General features: G+C 34.2%; 1 protein-coding gene across 1 annotated transcript; it reads right to left on the bottom strand.

The window, feature by feature from the left end:
- Positions 1–14,704: 14,704 nt before the first annotated feature.
- On the bottom strand, positions 14,705–16,807 carry LOC139870220 (uncharacterized). Its single transcript, XM_071858056.1, has 2 exons — positions 16,596–16,807; positions 14,705–16,514 (listed from the first exon to the last, which is right to left on the bottom strand). The coding sequence occupies exons 1-2, from the start codon at positions 16,805–16,807 to the stop codon at positions 14,705–14,707; spliced, it is 2,022 nt and encodes a 673-aa protein (XP_071714157.1).
- Positions 16,808–21,812: the final 5,005 nt, after the last annotated feature.

Here is a 21,812-nt window from a genome sequence, read left to right as displayed (position 1 = left end):
TGTGCTCCTTGTAACGTCTTACTAGCATAATATATAGGTTGAAATCGTTTTTCAATCCTTTGTCCTAAAACGGCTCCCATTGCAAAATCACTTGCATCGCACATTAGTTCGAATGGTAGATTCCAATTTGGTGTTATCATGATCGGCGCATTAGTAAGTTTCTCTTTAAGAATATTAAAAGATTTGATGCATTCATCTGAAAAGATGAATGGAGCATCCTTTTCTAGGAGTTTATTCATAGGAGTAGCAATTTTAGAAAAATCTTTTATGAAACGTCGGTAAAAGCCGGCATGCCCTAGAAAACTCCTAACTCCTCTAACATTGGTGGGATGTGGAAGTTTAGCAATTACATCTACTTTAGCTCTATCCACTTCAATTCCTTCTTTTGAAATTTTATGTCCAAGAACGATGCCTTCTTTAACCATGAAATGGCATTTCTCCCAATTAAGTACTAGATTTGATTGTTCGCATCTAATCAGCATTCGTTCCAGATTAACTAGACATGATTCAAATGTATCACCGAAGACTGAAAAGTCATCCATGAAAACTTCCATGCATTCTTCTATCATGTCGTGAAAAATCGCCATCATGCACCTTTGAAAGGTTGCAGGGGCGTTGCAAAGTCCAAATGGCATGCGTTTGTAAGCAAAAGTACCATAAGGGCACGTGAATGTGGTTTTCTCTTGATCTTCGGGTGCTATTGGAATTTGAAAATATCCGGAAAATCCATCTAGAAAACAATAGTAACTATTTCCGGCTAATCTTTCCAACATTTGATCAATGAAAGGTAAGGGAAAGTGATCTTTTCTGGTGGCGTCATTTAATTTTCTATAATCAATACACACACGCCATCCTGTTACAGTCCTAGTAGGAATAAGCTCATTTTTCTCATTTGTAATGACAGTCATGCCACCCTTCTTAGGCACGCATTGAACTGGGCTTACCAATGGACTATCAGAAATTGGATATATTAAACCTGCATCTAGCAGTTTAATAATTTCTTTCTTAACTACATCTTGCATATTAGGATTTAGTCTTCGTTGACGTTGCACATACGTTTTATGACCTTCTTCCATAAGAATTTTATGTGTGCAATACGAAGGACTTATTCCTTTAATATCATGAATCTTCCATGCAATGGCTGGTTTATGAGCTTTCAACACAGAAATGAGTTGTGATTTCTCATTTTCAGTAAGAGAAGACGATATTATTACAGGTAATTCAGATTCACCATGTAAATAAGCGTATTCCAAATGGTTTGGAAGTGGCTTTAACTCTAATTTCGGAGGTTCTTCTATCGATGATTTGTATCGATATCTGTCTTCTTCTTTTAGCATTTGAATTTCTTCTGTTGTTGGTTCATATCCATTAGCTATAAGTGTAGCTAACATTTTAGCTTCATCAATTGGTTCAGTTCCTTCTCCTAAAGAACATTCTCCTGTTCCTTGTAATTCTGGAAATTCTTCTAACAATTCTGCATGTGCATCTATAGTTTGAATATAATAACATGTATCATCTGCAGATTGTGGTTGTTGCATTGCTCTATCAACTGAAAAGGTAACACTCTCATCCTCTATACTTAGGGTCAATTTCTTACCGAACACGTCTATCATTGCTTTAGCCGTGTTTAAGAATGGTCTTCCTAATATGAGAGGAACTTGAGAATCTTCTTCCATGCCCAGAACAACAAAATCTACTGGAAATACTAAATTACCAACTTTAACTAGCATATTCTCCATTATCCCTCTAGGATATTTTATTGATCTATCGGCTAGTTGTATGCTTATTCTTGTTGGTTTCAATTCTCCAAGGTCTAGTTTAGCGTATAGTGAATACGGCATTAAATTTATACTAGCACCTAAGTCTGCCAATGCTTCTATTGAACTAAGACTACCCAGAAAACATGGAATTGTGAAACTTCCTGGATCAGATAGTTTTTCTGGTATCTTATTCAACAGCACTGCTGAACAATTAGCATTCATAGTAACAGCCGAGAGTTCTTCCATTTTCTTTCTATTTGAGATTAGATCTTTCAAGAATTTAGCATATCTAGGCATTCCTGAAATCACATCAATGAAAGGAAGATTTACATTTATCTGTTTAAACATATCCAAGAATTTGGATTGCTCGGCTTCAAGTTTCTCTTTCTTCATTTTACTCGGGTAAGGAAGTGGTGGTTGGTATAGTTTAACATAAGGTTTAGCCTTAACTGTGTTATCTTCATTAACCTTCTCAACTACCGGTTCTTTTTCCTTATCTTGTTCAGGTTGTGGTTCTTGTGGAGTAGGAATAGCTTCATCAGAAGTTACAGGTATTTCAGGTGGTTTAAGTATTGTACCACTTCTTGTGGTAATGGCTTTAGCTGTTTCATTCCGGGGGTTAGCATTTGTATCACTAGGTAGACTTCCCAGTTTTCTTTCACCTATTAACCTTGCTAGGTTACTTACTTCTTGTTCCAAGTTTTGAATAGAAGCTTATTGATTTCTAAATGCTTGAGCATTTTGTTCATTAATTTGTTTTTGAGATGTGAAAAACTGCGTTTGAGTTTCAACTAGCTTTGTCATCATATCTTCTAAATTCGGCTTTTTATCATCGGGTTGTGGTGGTTTGTTTTGAAAATTAGGTCTTTGCTGATTGTAAGTATTGTTGGATACTTGTTGATTGCTAGGACCTTGTTGGTTGCTGTATGGAATATTTCTATTATAATTCTGGTTTTGATTGTAGATTGGTCTTGGCGGTTGATAATTATTTTGATAATTATTTCCAGGCCTTTGGTTTATGTATGAAATATTCTCTCTTTGTTCCATTGTTAATTCAATACTGAGACAATCTTTTGTCAAATGTGGTCCTCCACACTGCTCACAACTAATTCGTATTGAGTGAATATCCTTAGTCATCTTTTCCATTCGTCTCTCGACAGCATCTATCTTTGCGGAAATGGAATCTAAGTCATGGCTAGAATCGGCTCTAGCTGCTTTATATGATCTAACGATATCTTTTTCTTGGTGCCACTCATGTGAGTGGGAAGCAGTGTTATCAATAATTTTATAAGCATCAGTTTCGGTTTTCTTCATAATGGAACCACCAGCTGCTATATCTATGTCTTTCCTTGTAGTGATGTTGCATCCTTGGTAGAATATTTGTACTATTTGACAGGTGTCTAAACCATGTTGCGGACATCCTCTTAATAACTTTCCAAATCTTGTCCAAGCCTCATATAGAGTTTCATTTGGCTTCTGTGTGAACGTAACAATTTCTCCTTGAAGTCTTACGGCTTTAGATGCCGGAAAGAATTGTTTAAGAAATTTTTCAACTAAAACATCCCATGTATCAATCGCCCCTTCAGGTAACGATTCCAACCAATCTTTGGCTTCTCCCTTTAAAGTCCAGGGAAATAACATGAGATATATCTGTTCATCCTCCACTTCTCGGATTTTAAATAGAGTGCAGATCCTATTAAAGGTACGAAGATGTTCATTTGGATCTTCCTTCGGCGCACCACTAAATTGGCATTGATTAGTCACCATGTGTAGAATTTGTCCTTTGATTTCATAATCTGGCGCATTAATGTCTGGATGAGTAATTGCGTGACCTTGGCCAGTGCGTTTAGCTCTCATTCGGTCTTCCATACTTAAAGGTTCTAGATTCTCCATAATTGAATTTGTTGAATCGGAATCACTAGAGGATTCTGATTTAATGGTTCGTTCCTCAACAATCTCTGTTTGAATGATTGGTGGTTCCGGAGGAAAATTTAATGGTTCAGGATCTATGAATCGTCCCTGAATATTCTCCGGATTCTCAATTGTGAGGTCGGGTTCAAAAAATGGATTATCGGAAATTTGAACTGGAGTACTTGGTCGACTGGATGACGATTCTAAAGAAAAATCAACGGCGGTAATATTTGCCAAATGTCTTGATCTAGTTACAGGTGGTGAACGTACAAAAGGTGGTGAACGTCTTGCTCGGTGCATTCACTGAATATCCTATTAGTTTTTTTAAAAAGGAAAGAAAAATTATATAAGTTATCCAATTAATAGACTTTTCTGATTTTGCCCACGTTTCGAATAGCCAAAAGATGCAGCAGAGGGGCAGGATTCGTTTGGTCTCAATATAATTGAGGACTGTTTGGCTCCAATAACCCGGTCCACGTACAAATCCAACTATTACTACGAACCAGAAAATTTTGATGTCTATCAATTTAACCACTTAAAATAAATTTTCGTAATTTTAAGAAATTTAGATAAGAAGTAGAATAAAAAATCTATGTCCTAAAAACTAGAATAGCGAGAAATAAGAAAGAAAAAGAGCGTGTCGGAAAAAGATCGAAAAATAAAAATAAGAAAGAAAAAGAGTGACTTATAGAACTTAAAAACACTAGACTAACCCAACCTTATTACTATCACTAACTTAAAATTATAATCGCAAATTGAGATTACTAATTGGAATGATAATTGATACATAGGTAAAAGGTGTCTAAAAATATTAAAGCTTACAAGAAAAACTATATTCCAAATGGCAATAACTTAAAAAGAAACGAAAACTTAAAAAGGCGTCGCAAAATTCTAAAGTACTTAAATCTTAGTCTAAAGAAAAGGTACTTAAGGGATTTTACGGCAAAGCCTAAAAATCTAGAAGTAAAAAATAACTATGGCAAAAAATATATCTTAAAACTAAATACGAGCGAAAAATACAAATATTACGCTAAAACAATTAAAAAGGGACAAAATATAAAAATATACAAAAAGTTGTAAAAATTACAATTTTTATAAAAATATTATTTTTATATTATTTATTTTATTAAACTATTAATTTTATATTTTAATTAAACTAATTTAACTAAATATATAAATTAAATAAAAAGAAACTTAAAACTAATTATAATAATAATAAGTAATTAGGGTTAATAATAATAATAATTAATAATTACCCCGTATTTAATGCTGATTAGGGTTTCTGTCGGCGTATCAGAGTGTCTTCGCGAGTCGCGGTATTCGAAGCTGCAAACTCCGCGAGTCGCGGGGTTCCAATTTTCAGATGACAGGTTGATTAAAATTCGACGCGTTTTTTTTTCTGTTTTATATTTTCTGTTTAAATAAAAATATTTATATAATAAAAACTTATATTTAAAAACTAAAATAAAAATAGAACTACTTTATAATTTTAAAAATATCTTAAAAATAGATTTATATATATATATTAATTAATTTTTTCAGTTTTTTTTTGTTTTAAATAAAAATATTTAAATAAAACTTATATTTTTATAAAATAAAAATAAAGAAACTTTATAAAACTTAAATATTTAACAAAATCTTAAAAAAATATATAAATTTTTGTTTTTTTTTTATATTTTCGAATAATTAAAAACGTATTTTTACAAAAGTGAATTTTAATAAAAGTAAACTAAAAATAAAAATCTTTTTTTTAAAAAAAAAAAAATTAGCGTTACGCTTCCGGCTTTTAAGTTAGATTGTCCCCGGCAGCGGCGCCAAAAATTACTTGATGTTATGCGAGGTGTATATAAAATAGCTTTATATTTTACAAGGAAATACTATTAAATACGATACAATTTTACACAAGATATTTATTTATTTATTGAATGGATATACTTAAACCTTGCTACAACACTTATAGGCAGTGTACCTAATCGTACAGTAGTGTAGTTTTTAGTAAATCCGGTTCGTTCCACAGGGAATCTTTTTAAACAAAGCTTAACGCTATATTAGTTTAAATTTATAAAAATACAAATATATATATATAAGTAATATTATTATTATAAAGGGGGGGGGGGGGGTTTTACCGTTTAATGACCGGTTTGTCGATTTTAAAACTTTAGTCGCAGTTAAAACAAAATGTAAAATATTAAATAAATAAAAGACTTAATTTAAAGCGTAAAGTAAATAACGATAATGAAATTGCGATAAATAAAAGTGCGATAAAATTAACTTGCGATGATTAAAAAGTACGATAATTAAAAGTGCAATTAAATACAATAACAATAAATAAAAGTGCTATAATTAGAAGTGCAATTAAATATAAAATAAAGAGAATTAAATATGAAATAAAAGAATTATGCTTATTTAAACTTCCGTAATCATGATGTTTGACGTGTTGATTTTAGTTTTATGCCCATGGGTTAATTGTCCTTTGTCCTGGATTATTTAATATGTCCGTCTGGTTTTTGTCCATAACAGTCCATCAGTCATAAATATAAAGTGCGAGTGTCCTCGTCAAATTATCCTTATACCCGAAGTTTAAATATTCTAACTAATTGGGGACTTAAACTGTAACAAGATTTTAATACTTTGTTTAATAATTACACCAGGATGTCGACTGAGTGTAACCCAAGGTTTTAATACTTTGTTATCAATTATGCCAAGTGTCCTTGTACATAATTTCACCATTGTTTTAATAATTCTAGTGGCTATTAATCCATTCCCGTGTCCGGTTAAATGAACGATTATTCGTACATATAAATATCCCGCCCATCGTGTCCGATTGAGTGTATATGGTTATTTATAGGGACGTCCAATTATAAATCTTTATATTAACATTAACAAACTATCATTTAGTTAAACAAATATAAAGCCCATTAATAGCCCATAGTCTAATTTCCACAAGTGTCGTTCTTTTGTCCAAACCCCAATTATGGTACAAAGCCCAATTACCCAATTTTAGTAATTAGCCCAACATCATGATTACTTCGGATTAAATAAGCATAATAATAACTTAGCTACGAGACATTAAATTAAAAAGGTTGAACATAACTTACAATGATTAAAAATAGCGTAGCGTTACACGAACAGAATTTCGACTTACACCCTTACAACATTCGCTAACATACCCTTATTATTAGGATTTAAAATTAAAATTAAAATTAAAATTAAAATATAAATTATATATATTTACGTATATATTGAGAGAGAGATATATTGGATATTTTTTTACGATCAGAATGCGCGAGCTTTATAGGCAGTTTCAACATTTGGGGCTCCGCGACTCGCGGCCCTTTTCTTCTTCAAACTCCGCGAGTCGCGGAGATCGTTTTTACAGCTCACCCACATTTGGCTCTTTGTTTGCCGACGATTTATTTTATAAATATAATATATATATAATTAATATAATTAATTATATATTATATTATATTTATATACATAGTTAACTTGTAATTTTTAGTCCGTTGCGTCGAGCGTTGAGAGTTGACTCTGGTCCCGGTTCCGGATTTTCGAACGTCCTTGCGTACAATTTAATATCTTGTACTTTGCGTTTTGAATCTTGTACTCTTGTAATTATGAGACGTTTCTTATCAATAATTGGAACCTCTTTGATTGTATTTTGTACTTTTGAGCTTTTTGGTCGTTTGCGTCTTCAATTCGTCGAATCTGTCTTTTGTCTTCACCTTTTAATATTTAAACGAATATCACTTGTAAATAGAACATTTGCAACTAAAAGCTTGTCTTTCTTGGGGAATAATGCTGTGAAATATACGTTCGTTTTTAGCATTATCAAGTATAATCAGGGAAATGTGCTCTCAATTTAATAATTTGAGCAAGAAATTTTGCAAATGCCATATTTCGACTTGATAATAGACAAACATGAGACCATCTACTAGATGCGTCTATTAGAACCATAAAATATCTAAATGGTCCACATGGTGGATGAATTGGTCCACATATATCACCTTGAATTCTTTCAAGAAACATTGGTGATTCTTTTTCAACCTTAAGAGGTGATGGTCTTATTATCAACTTTCCAAGTGAGTATGATGTACATGGGATAAGTGCATCATGAGGGATCCTTTGATCCGCCAATGGATGTCCATGTGTATTTTGTATTATTCTTTTCATCATTGTTGATCCTGGGTGGCCTAATCTCTCATGCCACAAACTGATCATTACAGGATCACATGATTTTTCTTTAACTACCACATTTATATGTGTATAATGTAAACCAGAATGAAGTCTTGGTAGTTTTTCAATTACACGATTCTTATCAGTGATACTTAAATATTTTTCATTTTCTGTTGTCACTGACTGATAATCATATCCATTTTGGTATATGTCAGAGAAACTTAACAAATTTCTCTTTGACATGGGAGAAAATAAGGCATTATTTATCAGAAAATTCATACCATTTGGTAACATGAATTTTGCCTTTCCCATTCCTTTTATTAAGTCCACAGGACCTGATATAGTATGTATAGTTCCTTCCGTTGCTTTCAAGTCTGTGAAATATTTTTTAGATTTGAGTATGGTGTGAGTGGCACCACTGTCTGCAATACAAATGTCTCCACCATTTGACTGATTTTTTACTCCAGTAGTATACATCATGAACTTCAAAAAAAAAATATGAGAAACAAATAATGAGTACATAATTCATCAATATATTACATTCAAAACATGTTACAAATGATAGCACATAATAAGGAAATATGTAGTAAACTAGATATGGTGTAGATTGAAAATCTACAACCATTTATTTAACGGGAACATATAATAGGATATCTATATATATAGATATTAGAAATTTATTCATTAAAGTAGTCACAAGTTGGCTCAGTGATTTTTGTATCAAGGTCATCCACAAGATTTGCTTCTTTTTGTTTTTCCTTTAGGGATTCTTGATACCGATTAACAGAATGCTGATTTGTTCGGCAGTTTTTAGACCAGTGGCCAATTTTACCACATCGGTAACAAGAATCTTCAACATTCTTTGAAGAGCCTTCTTCAACATTGTGATTTGTGGGATTGTATGGTGTTTGGATTTTATAATTTTGTGGCTTATTATTTCTTTGTCCACGACCACGACCACCACCACGACCATTACCATAAGGGTGATTTCGAACATAGTTATGATTTTTATTATTGTTATGGTAATTTCCATGATGATTGTTTTGGCCAATATGGCCACGACCTTGTCCACGCCCTCGTCCATGTGCATTTCTTCTTTTATTATTATTATTGTTAATAGCATTAGCTTCAGGAAATGCTAGCGCACCGGTAGGACGAGATTCTTGATTTTTCATCAGTAATTCTTTATTAACTTCTACAACTAAGAGATAAGTTTGAAGTTTGGAAAAAGTTTTATAATTCTGCAATCTTAAATTTTCTTGCACAGTTATGTTTGCAGAATGCATTGTGGAGAAAGTTTTCTCCATCATATCAGCATCACTTATTTCTTGACCACAGAATTGAAGCTTTGAACGGATCTTGAACATGGTCGAGCTGTATTCACTTACCTTTTTGAAATCTTGGAATCTTAGATTTCTCCATTCTTCCCTCGCAGCTGGGAGTAATATTTCCTTTTGATTATCGAATCTACTCTTGATACTTTCCCATAAAACATGTGGATCTTTGATAGTGAGAAACATATGTTTTAAGGTGGTATCAATATGTTTGCGAATAAAAGCAATTGATTTTAATTTATCTTGATCGGAACAAGTATTGTTTTCTTTTAAAGTTTCTAGAATACCCAATGATTCAAGATTTATTTCTACGTCCATAACCCATGATGTGTAGTTTGTTCCCGATACGTCTAAGGCATCAAACTCAAGCTTTGATAAGTTTGACATTTTCTATTTTCAGAAAGATGAACAACATAAATCATAATCATAATCATAATCAATTTTATTTTTTTCATAGACAAATAACAACATGAAATTAGAATTAGTTTAGATTCATAAGTAGCAAACAAAGCAATAATGGTATGATTACAAATAATAAAACCATAAGGGAAGGATAAAATATAGGTTCATCTAGTGGTGTACAAGCAACAAGGATGATAGCTATTATGACCAATACAGTAGGAAAAATCATCCTTGAGTTAATCATCTTTTAATAAAAAAATTTGGAGAGTAGTAATTTGAGAAAATGAAGATTGATTTGTGAAAATGTGAAAACAGGGATGTTTAATTTATATTTGAAAAATATAGTCGTTGTAACGTCGTCAATCGACGTTAACAACCATTATGTATATATGACCGTTGTAACGTCTTTAATTAATGTTAACGATCGTTATGTTGCCGTTGTATTAAAATAATTTTAATAAAAGAATTTTATTAGTATAAATATGATTACTATAAAATACATTTAGTATAAATACATTTAGTATAAATACGAAGATTAAGAGAATAAACATATTATGCATAAATAATAAATTTAAGAATAAACATTAGTATGAAAGAAATAAATAATGATTAATTGCATAAGTAATCATAAATATTAGATAACATAAATATAAATGTTAGTGAAGTTAATAAGAGTTAGATTACAGAAAATATAATTCAGGCGGTATAACCGACCATATATAACTTAAATAACATAAATATAAATGTTAGTGAATTTAATAAAAGTTAGATTACAGAAATATAATTCAGGCGGTATAACCGACCATATATAACTTAAATAACATAAATATAAATGTTAGTGAAGTTAATAAAAGTTAGATTACAGAAATATAATTCAGGCGGTATAACCGACCATATATAACTTAAATAACATAAATATAAATGTTAGTGAAGTTAATAAAAGTTAGATTACAGAAATATAATTCAGGCGGTATAACCGACCATATATAACTTAAATAACATAAATATAAATGTTAGTGAAGTTAATAAAAGTTAGATTAAAGAAATATAATTCAGGCGGTATAACCGACCATATATAACGTAAATAACATAAATATAAATGTTAGTGAAGTTAATAAAAGTTAGACAATTTCTTACCTAGATTAGTGACGTGTGCTTGCTTAGATAAACCTTGATTATACGGAGCACTTCGTGCTGATAACGTGTTATAATTCAGTAGGCTTATAACTACCTTTAGTGGTCTGGTTCTTGACTGTAGACTAATAAGTATATAGAGAGAATATGAGAGAAGTATGTGTTTTATATATGTTTGAAGTGTGTGAATTATGAACTCATAACACACATATTTATACTCAAAAAAATATACTATGCAATATCTATAATAATAATAAAATTAGCATCCAATATTGACTTTTATAACAATATCATATTTTTGATTAGATATTACGTAAAATGACAAGATCCACTTTAAAAAGACACGAGAAATTTCTTTATCTAAAGAATATCAGGCTTCCAGAATGAAACTGTAAAGTTTATGACCCTCGATTGTTTCTAAGGGAAATAAGGAGATATTGGAGCCAGCCCTTGTATTAAAATAAAGATAAAGAAACTTAGAGTAAAAATAAACCATGTTCCTACTCTTTTGTAGTAAAGGTAGCTAACATTCATTATTTATTTATAACTCTCCCATGGTAGTATGGTTCAACCACTTAAGTGCACAAACTATAATGATTTTAACTTGTAAGAATCATCCAAGTTAGTGCATGAGTGGAGTAATTTTCTATATTTAAAAAAATAAATGGATGAGGTTTTTTCTGTTTAGAAACTATTTAAGGAAGCGAGTATTACTCAGACGTATGTGGTTTAACCGGGCTATCTCGTGACCTTTTTTCACCCTTTTCCTGCCGCCATATTATATGCCGCTACTACTGAGATTTGAACCTAAGATCTCTTATGATGATATCAGAACACCAACTACTCGACTTTTATTTTTAACAACCGGTCCTAATCCTAAGGCTTATTATGACAAATCATGTATCCACTGTAGAGACATAGTTCCTTGAGTTGCTACCCAAAGTAGTCAGACAAACCCTTTTCAACTTTCCAATACAAATATCAACAAACTGCCACTCTATTTATGGTTTAAAATTCCATCATTGTCTGCCACTGCAACCACTTCTTTTAAACACAACAGTTGTCATTCTTCACAAAATCCTCCTTACTGTCTGCTGCCCCAAAACCTATCTAAAAGCAGCTTGATCACAACTGAATCAAGGCAAGAAACAGTTCAGTTCAATTCAGTTCTCTGACCAGTTTGTATCACTCAATCATTATTAATCATGTTAAGTTCTTGGAGATACAAGCTTTTGTTGTTGACCATCGTTACGTTTCTCGTTTTCTCTGAGTCAACATCAAGATTCCCATCGCAAAGTAGTACTTTCGAGCAAATGTTGCCCAAGACGTTTCCCACCCCAACTTCGGCTCCATCTAGAGGGTCAAATTCGGTAACGAATTCAGAAACAAACGCAGGAACCAAGCAAAATCTTCCCTTTGTTGACAGAAATGTCTAGTATTTGGTTTCAAACCCAACAATTTATTTGGCGACGAACTGCATTACGGTCCAAAGAAGGAAGATGCAGATGATTTTGTCACAGTATATCAATCTTATAACTATAGATTGATCATTGTATATAGATAGATATGAGGTGCATATATTAACCATTAACAAATCATCATACTATTTAGTCTTGCTAAACACCATTGTTTAATGATTGCATATGTAATTTTTCCATCAACCATCTTTTGTTATTATAGTTTTCACTTGTCCTTTTGTCTAGATTTTATTGATATTTAGCTGGAAAATAAATAACTTAACTGCATATAATATTTTTGTTGGGAAAAGTTTCAACTTGTTTGTATCTTTATAACCTGACTTCTTTACCCAAGACCTTTATTGATTTCTACAAAAGTTTGGTTGCATAGTTATTCTTGATATATATACATAATATTATTTAATTCACACATGAACGAAATGAATCACATAACAACTAATATGTAACTATTTGTTGATATATTATATTCTTTCCATCCCAAAATAATTATCCCTTTTTTTTTTCTTTCGAAAAGCAAATATATTAACACAAGCCCACTAAGGGGGGAAACCCGAACAACGAAAGATCAACGATAAAACAAGACAATACAAAGAGAAGAAAAAGTTGCGGAGAGAGCAACTACTAAGATGCTATGCTACACAAGACAAGACCAAGGATCCGAGATCCAACCTAGCCAATCCAATCTACGATTCTTGATGCGATTAGAGACCCATTCAAAAGACTTGAGTTGAATTTCCATTAACCCCGAAGGACCGCTCCAAGAAGAATTTGAGAAAACCTTTTGATTGCGATTCTTCTAAATTAAATATCCACAAGTCCACTCGATAGATTGCCAAATGCACGACCAATTTGGAGATAAGGAGCGGTTACATTTCCCTCGAAAAATTTCGCTTGTGCTTAAGTTTGAAACCGCTCCCAATCCCCACCATCTAAAGACCCTAACCCAAATATCCATAGCATGACGACAAAAGATCAACGCGTGCTCAACGGTTTCAACATCATCATCACATAGGGGGCATCTAACGGAATCCAAGTCCATACCTCTTTTATCAAGTTCGATACGTACCGGGATCCGCCTTTTTAATGCCCTCCATATGAATAGCGCGACTTTACTAGGAACCAATCCATTCTTCAAGAATTCATCATTTCTAGCATTAGAACCAATATTAAGAAATTTTTCATCTATGAGTTTAGCCATCTTCTTTGTAGTAAATATCCCATTACCCGCTAGGTTCCAAATCCACGAATCCGTAGTCTTATCTTGCTTCACATAAACATTTAGTAGCTCCACGAGAGACTCTAGGTCATTTCGAGTTCGACCCGAAACATCACGTTGCCATCGAAAGTTGAAAACAATATGACGATCAATCCAAGTAACACGATCTATAACTTTGGCACTCGAATCTTCGTCCAAATGGAATAACCGCGAGAACCTATGTTTGAGAGGAGAACCGCCAATCCAAGAATCTTCCCAAAATAATGTATCCGCCCCATCTCCAATTGCTTTCAAGAATGAGGATGTGAACTGAATATCCATCTTTTCAATCATAATACCTGCACGACAAATATTAGACCAAACACTACTACCCCCTAGCGAGCCGGAAGAGCGAGTAGGAGGTAGTAATCCGTTAGAACCGTAAATGCTCTTAATGACAGAAACCCAAAGTGAATTTGGCTCGATTTTCGCCCGCCAAAACCACTTCCCCAAAAGTGCAAGATTTTTCCCACGAAGAGACCCAATATTTAACCCACCCTCATCGTAAGGCAAGAGACACTCATCCCACTTTACCCAAGTAATTTTTGAACTCTCACCCGTCCCACCCCAAAAAAAATTTCTTCTAATACTCTCTAAACTATTAATGACACTCATAGGGGCACTAAAAAGGGAGAAATAGTAAAGCGGTACACTACTAAGGACCGATTTGACAAGCGTCAATCTTCCACCATAAGAAATCGATCTAGCTTTCCAATTGGAGAGCTTTGAGTTGAATTTGTCAATCACGGGCTTCCAATTATGTTCCAAGCTCATGTTTTTGCCAACCGGAAGGCCAAGATAGATGAATGGAAGTTCACCCACTTTGCAACCAACTCGGGAGGCAAGTCTTTCAACATCTCCACAAGTAACCCCCAATCCATACAACACGCTCTTATGAAAGTTGACTTTGAGCCCCGAAAGATTCTCGAAACATTTTAGGACTTTCATTAGGTTACAAAAATTTGCCACTCCCCGACGAAGATCGTATCATCCGCAAATTGAAGATGTGATAACTTAATCTTATCTTTCCCGATTTCGACACCTTTGAAGAGATCTACACCACACGCTTTTTTAACAAGAAGATTCAAACCTTCCGCCGCAATAAGAAAGAGGAAAGGGGATAAAGGATCCCCTTGACGCACTCATCTCTCAATGAGAAATTCATTAGTAGGAGAACCGTTAACTAAGATCGAGATCGAAGCCGACTTAAGACACGCGTGAATCCGCCTCCTCCACCGAGAGCCAAACCCCATTCTACTCATCATATCCAATAAAAAAATCCCAACTTAAACTGTCAAAAGCTTTCTCAAAATCAACTTTAAAAATGAGGCTTTTCTTCCTTTTCCGCTTTAGATACTCGATTGCTTCGTTTGCGATTAAAGAGCCATCTAGAATGAATCTTCCTTTAAGATATGCACTTTGCTCATAACCAATGACAGCGGGTAGAACTTTTCTGATATGGATGGAAAGAATTTTCGCGAGGATCTTGTAATAACATCCGATTAAGCTTATGGGGCGATACTCGTTAAGCCCTAACGGATCGTTATTCTTCGGAATCAAAGTGATGAACGAAGCGTTGCAACCTTTCGAGATTTCACACTTATCCCAAAACCAATGAAGTGCGTTCATAAGATCGTCTTTAATTAGCTCCCAATGTATTTTAAAGAACTTAAATTTGAACCCGTCGGGACCCGGCGCCTTGGCACAATCACATTCTTTGATAGCCTCTAGAACCTCGCTTTCGGTGAACTTTGATTCGATAAATTCTGCAGATTCAATGCTTAACATGGGGGTTTGAACATGTATAGAATCAGTGACAGAATGATCAGAAGGATGATCAGAAGGAAAACCCGTAGCATATTCAACTGAATGACCAGGGTCTGATGCAGACAGGCCCATGACTGAAGTGAAATCAGGCCTTCTTGCATTCGCTGAAACATTTCCAATAGCTACTGTATTCGAAGGTAACAACGATGCAGAAACAGAACCTCCAAACCCATGATTATTCATATCAGATAGTAGCGGCTGGGCAGCAGGAACAGAAGGTAGTGGCGAGATAGAAACGTGGTTTTCATCAATAGAAGCATTCGTAACATTAGAGTCTGCAAACCGCATCTTGTGATCAATTCTTTTTTCATATTGCTTTTTGAAATGGTCGTACACCGCTTGCTTAACCATGATGGGATCTTCACACCAACTTCCTTCAATATTCAACCCACGAATGTTCCTTTTTGAGTGTCGTCTCTTAAAAACCGAATGAAAGTATTTAGTGTTTTCATCCCCATCCTTAATCCATTTAACCCGAGATTTCTCCTTCGCCATGTTCGCCTTAACCTTTTCTTTTTCGATCCATTGTTTCCTTGTGTTCAACCAACTAATCCTATCTTCATCACTTATGTCATTTGTTTCCGCAGTCGATTCCCATTCACATGATTTCCTCTTGAGTTCTTCTATTTCTAGATCAAGACTACCGAGGGCACATTTACTCCATTCTTTCAATGCGTGTTTGACATTCTTTAATTTGTTCCGAAAGACGCAATCATATCTATCTCCCACCACATTAAGACTCCAAGCTTTTTCTACAACTTTCTTTGAATCTTCTCCATCAAACCACTCATCGAAGATTTTAATCGGTTTCGGTCCATAATCAATATCTCTATCTCTTAAAACTATAGGGCAATGATCCGATAACTTTCTCTCAAGAGCTAACGCCGAGACATTCCCCCAAGTGTGATAAAACCTTTCGGAAACAAGAAATCTATCCAATTTGCTAAACTTAATACCGTTATCGCAAATTCGCGTGAATTTCTTGCCTCCTAGCAGGACGTCAATAAGTTGAGTTCTATCAATGAATTCATTGAACCACCTTGCTCGCCTCTCGATGAAATCACAATTTTTCCTTTCACTTTGGTCCCTAACTTCATTAAAATCGCCACAAAGTATCCACTCCGCATCGTGTGTACCTATCAAGGTTTCAAGACTCGACCACAACAATAATTTGTTAGAATCCTCATGGGGACCGTACACATTTACAATAAAAGTGAGTTCATCCCTCCCTTTCCACCTACCCGCAATCGCAATGTAGAAATCACTATAGAATGATTGTTCAATCTCAAATTCATTTTTATCTTAAATAATCAAAAACCCGCCCGAATTACCAATCTTTTCCTTTTGGATGAAATCAAACTCGTGGCTTCCCCATAAAAGGTTAACCCAATTCTTATCAACATTGTTCAATCTAGTTTCTTGTAGAGCAACTATACAAGGTTTTTCACGAAGTAAAAGTCTCCTAAAATCACCAATCTTACTAAGTTTTCCCGACCCGAAACCACAAATATTAAGACAAAGAATCTTCATAGAAATTAAACAAAACGAAAAAACACAAAACAAGAGATGAGACTTAAACCTGATTGTCATCATCCCACACTAGGCCAATACGATTTGCGAATTCTCTAAGCTCCACACTTCGTTACGAGTTAAGAGAGTTATCACCGCAACCGTCAATGTTCACCGATCTACTATGCTTCGACTTCGACTTAATGGGTTTTGAGTTATTCTTTTCCTTCCTACCCTTCTATGAAGATGGGTGTAGATCAGCCTTCTTCCTCTTGTCTTCCTTGTGTTGGGATCGGGCTAGGCACTTCGCCCTCATGATCATCGATGAAGCTCGCCAGTTCCCAATTATAGAGGCTTTTTCATTTGCATTGGATTTACTTCTATTGGGGGCCTCAATATTAACACCGTCCTCCCTAATCCCTACAAATTCGTTTCCAGAGCAAGAAAGTTCATCGTCACTTTTTCCAGTCCTTTTCGCTTTCTTCTTCTTCTTCCTTTTAATTTTGCTGATTTCTGAATATGAACCCTCATCTAAGTTTGTATCAGGTACGGCTTCTGAACTATTCTCAAGTGGTGTATTGTTTGCACCCAATACCGGTTCACTCTGATCCCTGTTATCGACATCAATACCCTCTGACCTAAAACCACCTTCACATTCGTCTGTTTGTACCATATTGACCTTAGTGGGCCCAACTCCTACAGGCTCAATAATATCATCGTTTATTTCTGCTTGCACTGGCCCAATACGTGGCCCAGCAACCATTTCAGCTGGTTTATTACTTCCAGATTGCTTAGGCCCATATTGATAATTGGGCTCATTGGGCTCTAGATAGTTTTCCCCACTACCAGGATATTCGTTACCCTTCGTAGGGTTTGGGGAGTCTGTTTCCTGGGAATATGAACCGTTTGCATTGTTTGTGGAGTTTCCAATACCGATTTGCACGCCTGCATTAACTTCTTCCTTGGGACCGAAAACATCATCATTACTTTTTTCATTCCCCATGCCTTCCTCCACGTGTACCGAGTTTGCATCAGATATTGTTTTTTCCGGTGACCTTTCCACTTTTCTTGCCGGAATGCTTGCCGGAATCTGCTGCTGCATATTAACTTCATCTTCAGACTCAGGTTTATCAGATTCTAAATCATCTATATCATCCTCGTCTTCACTATCCTGACCCGAATCGCTGCTTTCTAGGTCCCACTCACTCTCCTGATCTCCATTCATATCAATTTCAATGAAATCACCAAGATCCTCTGTGACTTTTACATAAAAGATACTGCTACCAATCCTTAGTTTAACTGTTTCATTGATAGGATTTAGACCCCAAGTTTTAATCATAACTCGTCCCGAAATCAAGTTTTGATGACCTTCGAAAGAGCAGTTACTAGTTTCAAGTATCTGGCCCCACCAACCTGCAATTACACGAAAAGTCTTTTCCTTCCAATGCTTTATCGGTACTCCGAAGATATTAAGCCAACTGAGTCTGCAGGAAACGAGATAGTTACTTTCACCTCCATGTTTTATATTGTCCATCCATTTAGATAAACAATGGTTATCATCTTGAAGAAACTTCTGCACGTTTTCACTATCTTTTAGGAATACCATCATATTGAGGCCTCCTAGGTACTTGAGCTCGAAATTTTGTAACCCTTCCCCTTCACAAATGGATCAAAAGTTAGCTAAATGTTCCAGCTTCTTAACCTCCCCAACAAAAGATTGATTGAGTATCAGGCCGTTATCCTCATCGTTCACATCAATACAGACTTCTCTTTCTTTGTTCGCCTCCCTCTCTTTATTCGCTTCTCTATTTTTATTTTTATTCTTATTTAGAACAGAATCCCTAAGATCCTTGTGCTGAAAATCCTCACTGGAATGTTTGTTCTTGTTTAAGACATCACAAAGGTCGCTATTCTTTCTGTTAGAGTTAGCCTCATTGATTTTAGGCCACTCATTTTTGCTTAGTACTTCACTAAACTTCCTGCCATCCTTCTCTCTCCATACAATCGATGAAGATTCATTCATCTTTCTTTTATCTCCAGTAACTTGTTCAGCCCTATCAACTTGTTGCATTCCACTGGAGTTTCCTGGAATGCCGTTGACATCACCATTTTCTTTCCGATCAATTGCTTTGAACACCCTTAACATTAAACCGTCGATTCGTATTCCACGTAAGTTGTTTAGTAGCCTATCGTCATCTACAACTTCCCCGAATCTCACAAAAGCAAACCTCTTCCCATTCTTTAGTCTCTTCCTAACCATGTACACATCCCTTACAACCCCATAGTGTTTAAACATCCTCCATAGTTCTTCAACATTCCACTCATCCGGGAAATTGAAAAACATGAAAGATTTGATATGGTTTCCGAATGATTTCTTGTTGTACTCGACCCCGTTGTAGTAACCGCTATAGAAATTCCTAACCCTATTCGTGCCCGTTGATTTTTTTTTCCTCACTTCTTGCCACACACCCTCACCATTCTCACAATTCTCACTTTCTCTCTCTAGGTTTTGTTTCTCACTCTCTCTCATCTCTCTTCTAATTATATTCAACTTTCTAAATAATTAATTATCCCTTTTAATTTTTAAAAGTTTTCTTTCTTAACTTTGAGTTACAATATTTTGTTTTTGTTATATGTTATTTGATAAAATCTTCTATATCGCAGATCCACCATACCTCACATTAGTGAGATTGGGTACTATTCTTGTTGATGTTGTATATGAAAAGACTGGATTTTAAACTGGTATCTATTGATATAATATTCATTAAGTATTATATAATACAAAAAAAATATTTCACGTAATCACCCAAAAAAAATCATATTATTATCATATTATAAGGTATGTTTAGTATGCTTTCTTCTTGCAGGTAATTAACCAAAATCATAAGATTTAGATGAGGAGAAATATCGATAATCAATTAATTAACCAAGAAAATGCAGAAATGACTTCTTTGAATTTAGACCTTCCAAGATAATTTTCATGGTTCTACCAACCGAGATATCTCTCATCTTAAAACATGTACATATATGTGTTGTCTATTTTTTTTTTCGTAGATCTTATACGTCTTATGTCTGCGCGCCTATTGTTTTTACTGCGGACTGTTTGTTTCTTTCTGAAGATAAAAAATAAAATAATGTCTTATACTGTCTTTAAACTGGTAGACTTAGAAATATGATTCTAAGTGATGCAGACAGAATTAAGTTATTTTGCAGACATAAAAACAAACAGTCTTAACTATTCAACATATAGACCTTTATGCCTCATCTTCTTTACAGATATGGTCCGCAGATCGTCAGACAAAAACATCTTAAAAACAAACAACACCATAGTAACAGTCAGTTGCTACTAAAATTGGTCATAAAAATTTATATCTTAAAGATGGTTTTGTTGGATTATGTATGTTCTTTTAACGCTTACATTTTAGTGGTCCTTGGCTATTTCTTGGGCATCTCTAGGAAGGTAATTATCGAGTTAGTTCAACCTTCAATTTTTACAAGGATTTGTAGTTTGGATGCCCTTTCAATTATTTCCATAGTTCATTACATTGTTACATCAGTATCATTTGAGGGATTTGCTTCGATTTTAATTGTTACATCAGTATAGTTTATAGTTTGGTCTACATTAGAGCATGATTTCTTCCCCTAGCCAATATTATGTCTTACCCTAGCCAATTGTATATTGCCCACGGCACCACTCTGACTTTCTCTAGCCAATTATCTTCCGTGCTCTATTTCGTCAATATAAAGCATATAGTATCACGAGGTATATGTTATTTATACTTGTAGTATTATTTGTAAATTTGTTTAATTAATTAATTTAATGAGTGTGAGGAAATGTGCGATGGTTGAGACTTGAGAGTGAAATGTGATGGGTTAGTGATGAGAAAGAGTTGAGAAAGAAATGTTGAGGTGACATTGATGTGATAGTGTGTTAATTTGAAGACGAGTGTCATAATTGGGAATGGTCTTAGAGGCACGATAATAAGTGAGCACAAATTCTGACTTAATGAGCTGTAATATCTCTTGTATTCCGTATTTGTTTGTTGGATGTTGTGGCGCTTTCGCTTTGGTTGGTTTTAGTAAGAGCTTCATAAGATAATATGTCAAAAATGGATAAGTACGCTAAGTTGATATGTACTTCATTCTATGTATACTCTGTTAGAACTAAATTTGGTAATAATTCATGTTTCAATCCCTCAAATTTGCAAGTTATAATTTAGTTGATAATATTAGTATTGTTATTTGTTACTCATATTATTATTATTTCATTGTTAGTAACTATGCGGTGTTTATTTGGATCATATTTTTTAGACACAATGACTAAGAATACTCGATTTAGAGTAAATAATATTTCCACCTCACAAGTCACAACGATACAGTCAAAATTCGATGGACATAATGTTGTTTGACATAAATTTGTTGAATTAAGACAAGTCCATGATTAGGATTAGGTTGGTTCAATAGATAGATACTATTATGGCATCTCATAATCCTTATCCACAGAGTTTTAAAGAGTTAGGCTCTATAATTCAACTCAATAAGATCCCTCTATTTTTTTTGTAAAAGTACATCTACCTAATACGGTGTCCCTCAAACGTACACAGTCTAAACGGTTATTATCACTGAAAGTATTTGTCAATGTTATGCCACTAAGACTTTGGCAGTAAAATTCTCGACAGCGATAATTTATAACAAGTGATAATCACGAGTATTTTAGTTATGCAAGTTGAATTTGTCCTCGTGATCATTTCTGACTCTTTTCTCTACTTTTAACAATGTTTAAAATGGCATCTAGAAATCGAATAAGACAAGTTCATGATTAGGTTGGTTTAATAGATTCTTCTTACCTTAATCTGGCATCTCATTATCCGTTCTAGACATCACAGCTACCTTTCAAGTGTTAGGTTCTATTATTCAAACTAAATAAATCCCTTCATTTCTTGTAAGAAGTAGGTATTCATAATCTTCCAAAATTAGGACAATATATTCCGTAACATCGCATGAACAATTTAACTCCTAACACGCC

Source organism: Rutidosis leptorrhynchoides, chromosome 10 (genome assembly GCF_046630445.1).
Source record: "Rutidosis leptorrhynchoides isolate AG116_Rl617_1_P2 chromosome 10, CSIRO_AGI_Rlap_v1, whole genome shotgun sequence".
Lineage (NCBI taxonomy): Eukaryota > Viridiplantae > Streptophyta > Magnoliopsida > Asterales > Asteraceae > Rutidosis > Rutidosis leptorrhynchoides.
Note: the sequence above shows the minus strand (reverse complement) of the source record. Positions and strands in the feature narration are given on the sequence as shown.

Excerpts from the sequence above, each read along its gene's own strand:
- LOC139870220 (XM_071858056.1), bottom strand. The coding sequence starts at position 16,807 with ATGAAGATTCTTTGTCTTAATATTTGTGGTTTCGGGTCGGGAAAACTT. Across the intron at positions 16,515-16,595 it reads AAGATTGGTAATTCGGGCGG|GTGGAAAGGGAGGGATGAAC; the intron begins GTTTTTGATTAT and ends GATTGCGGGTAG.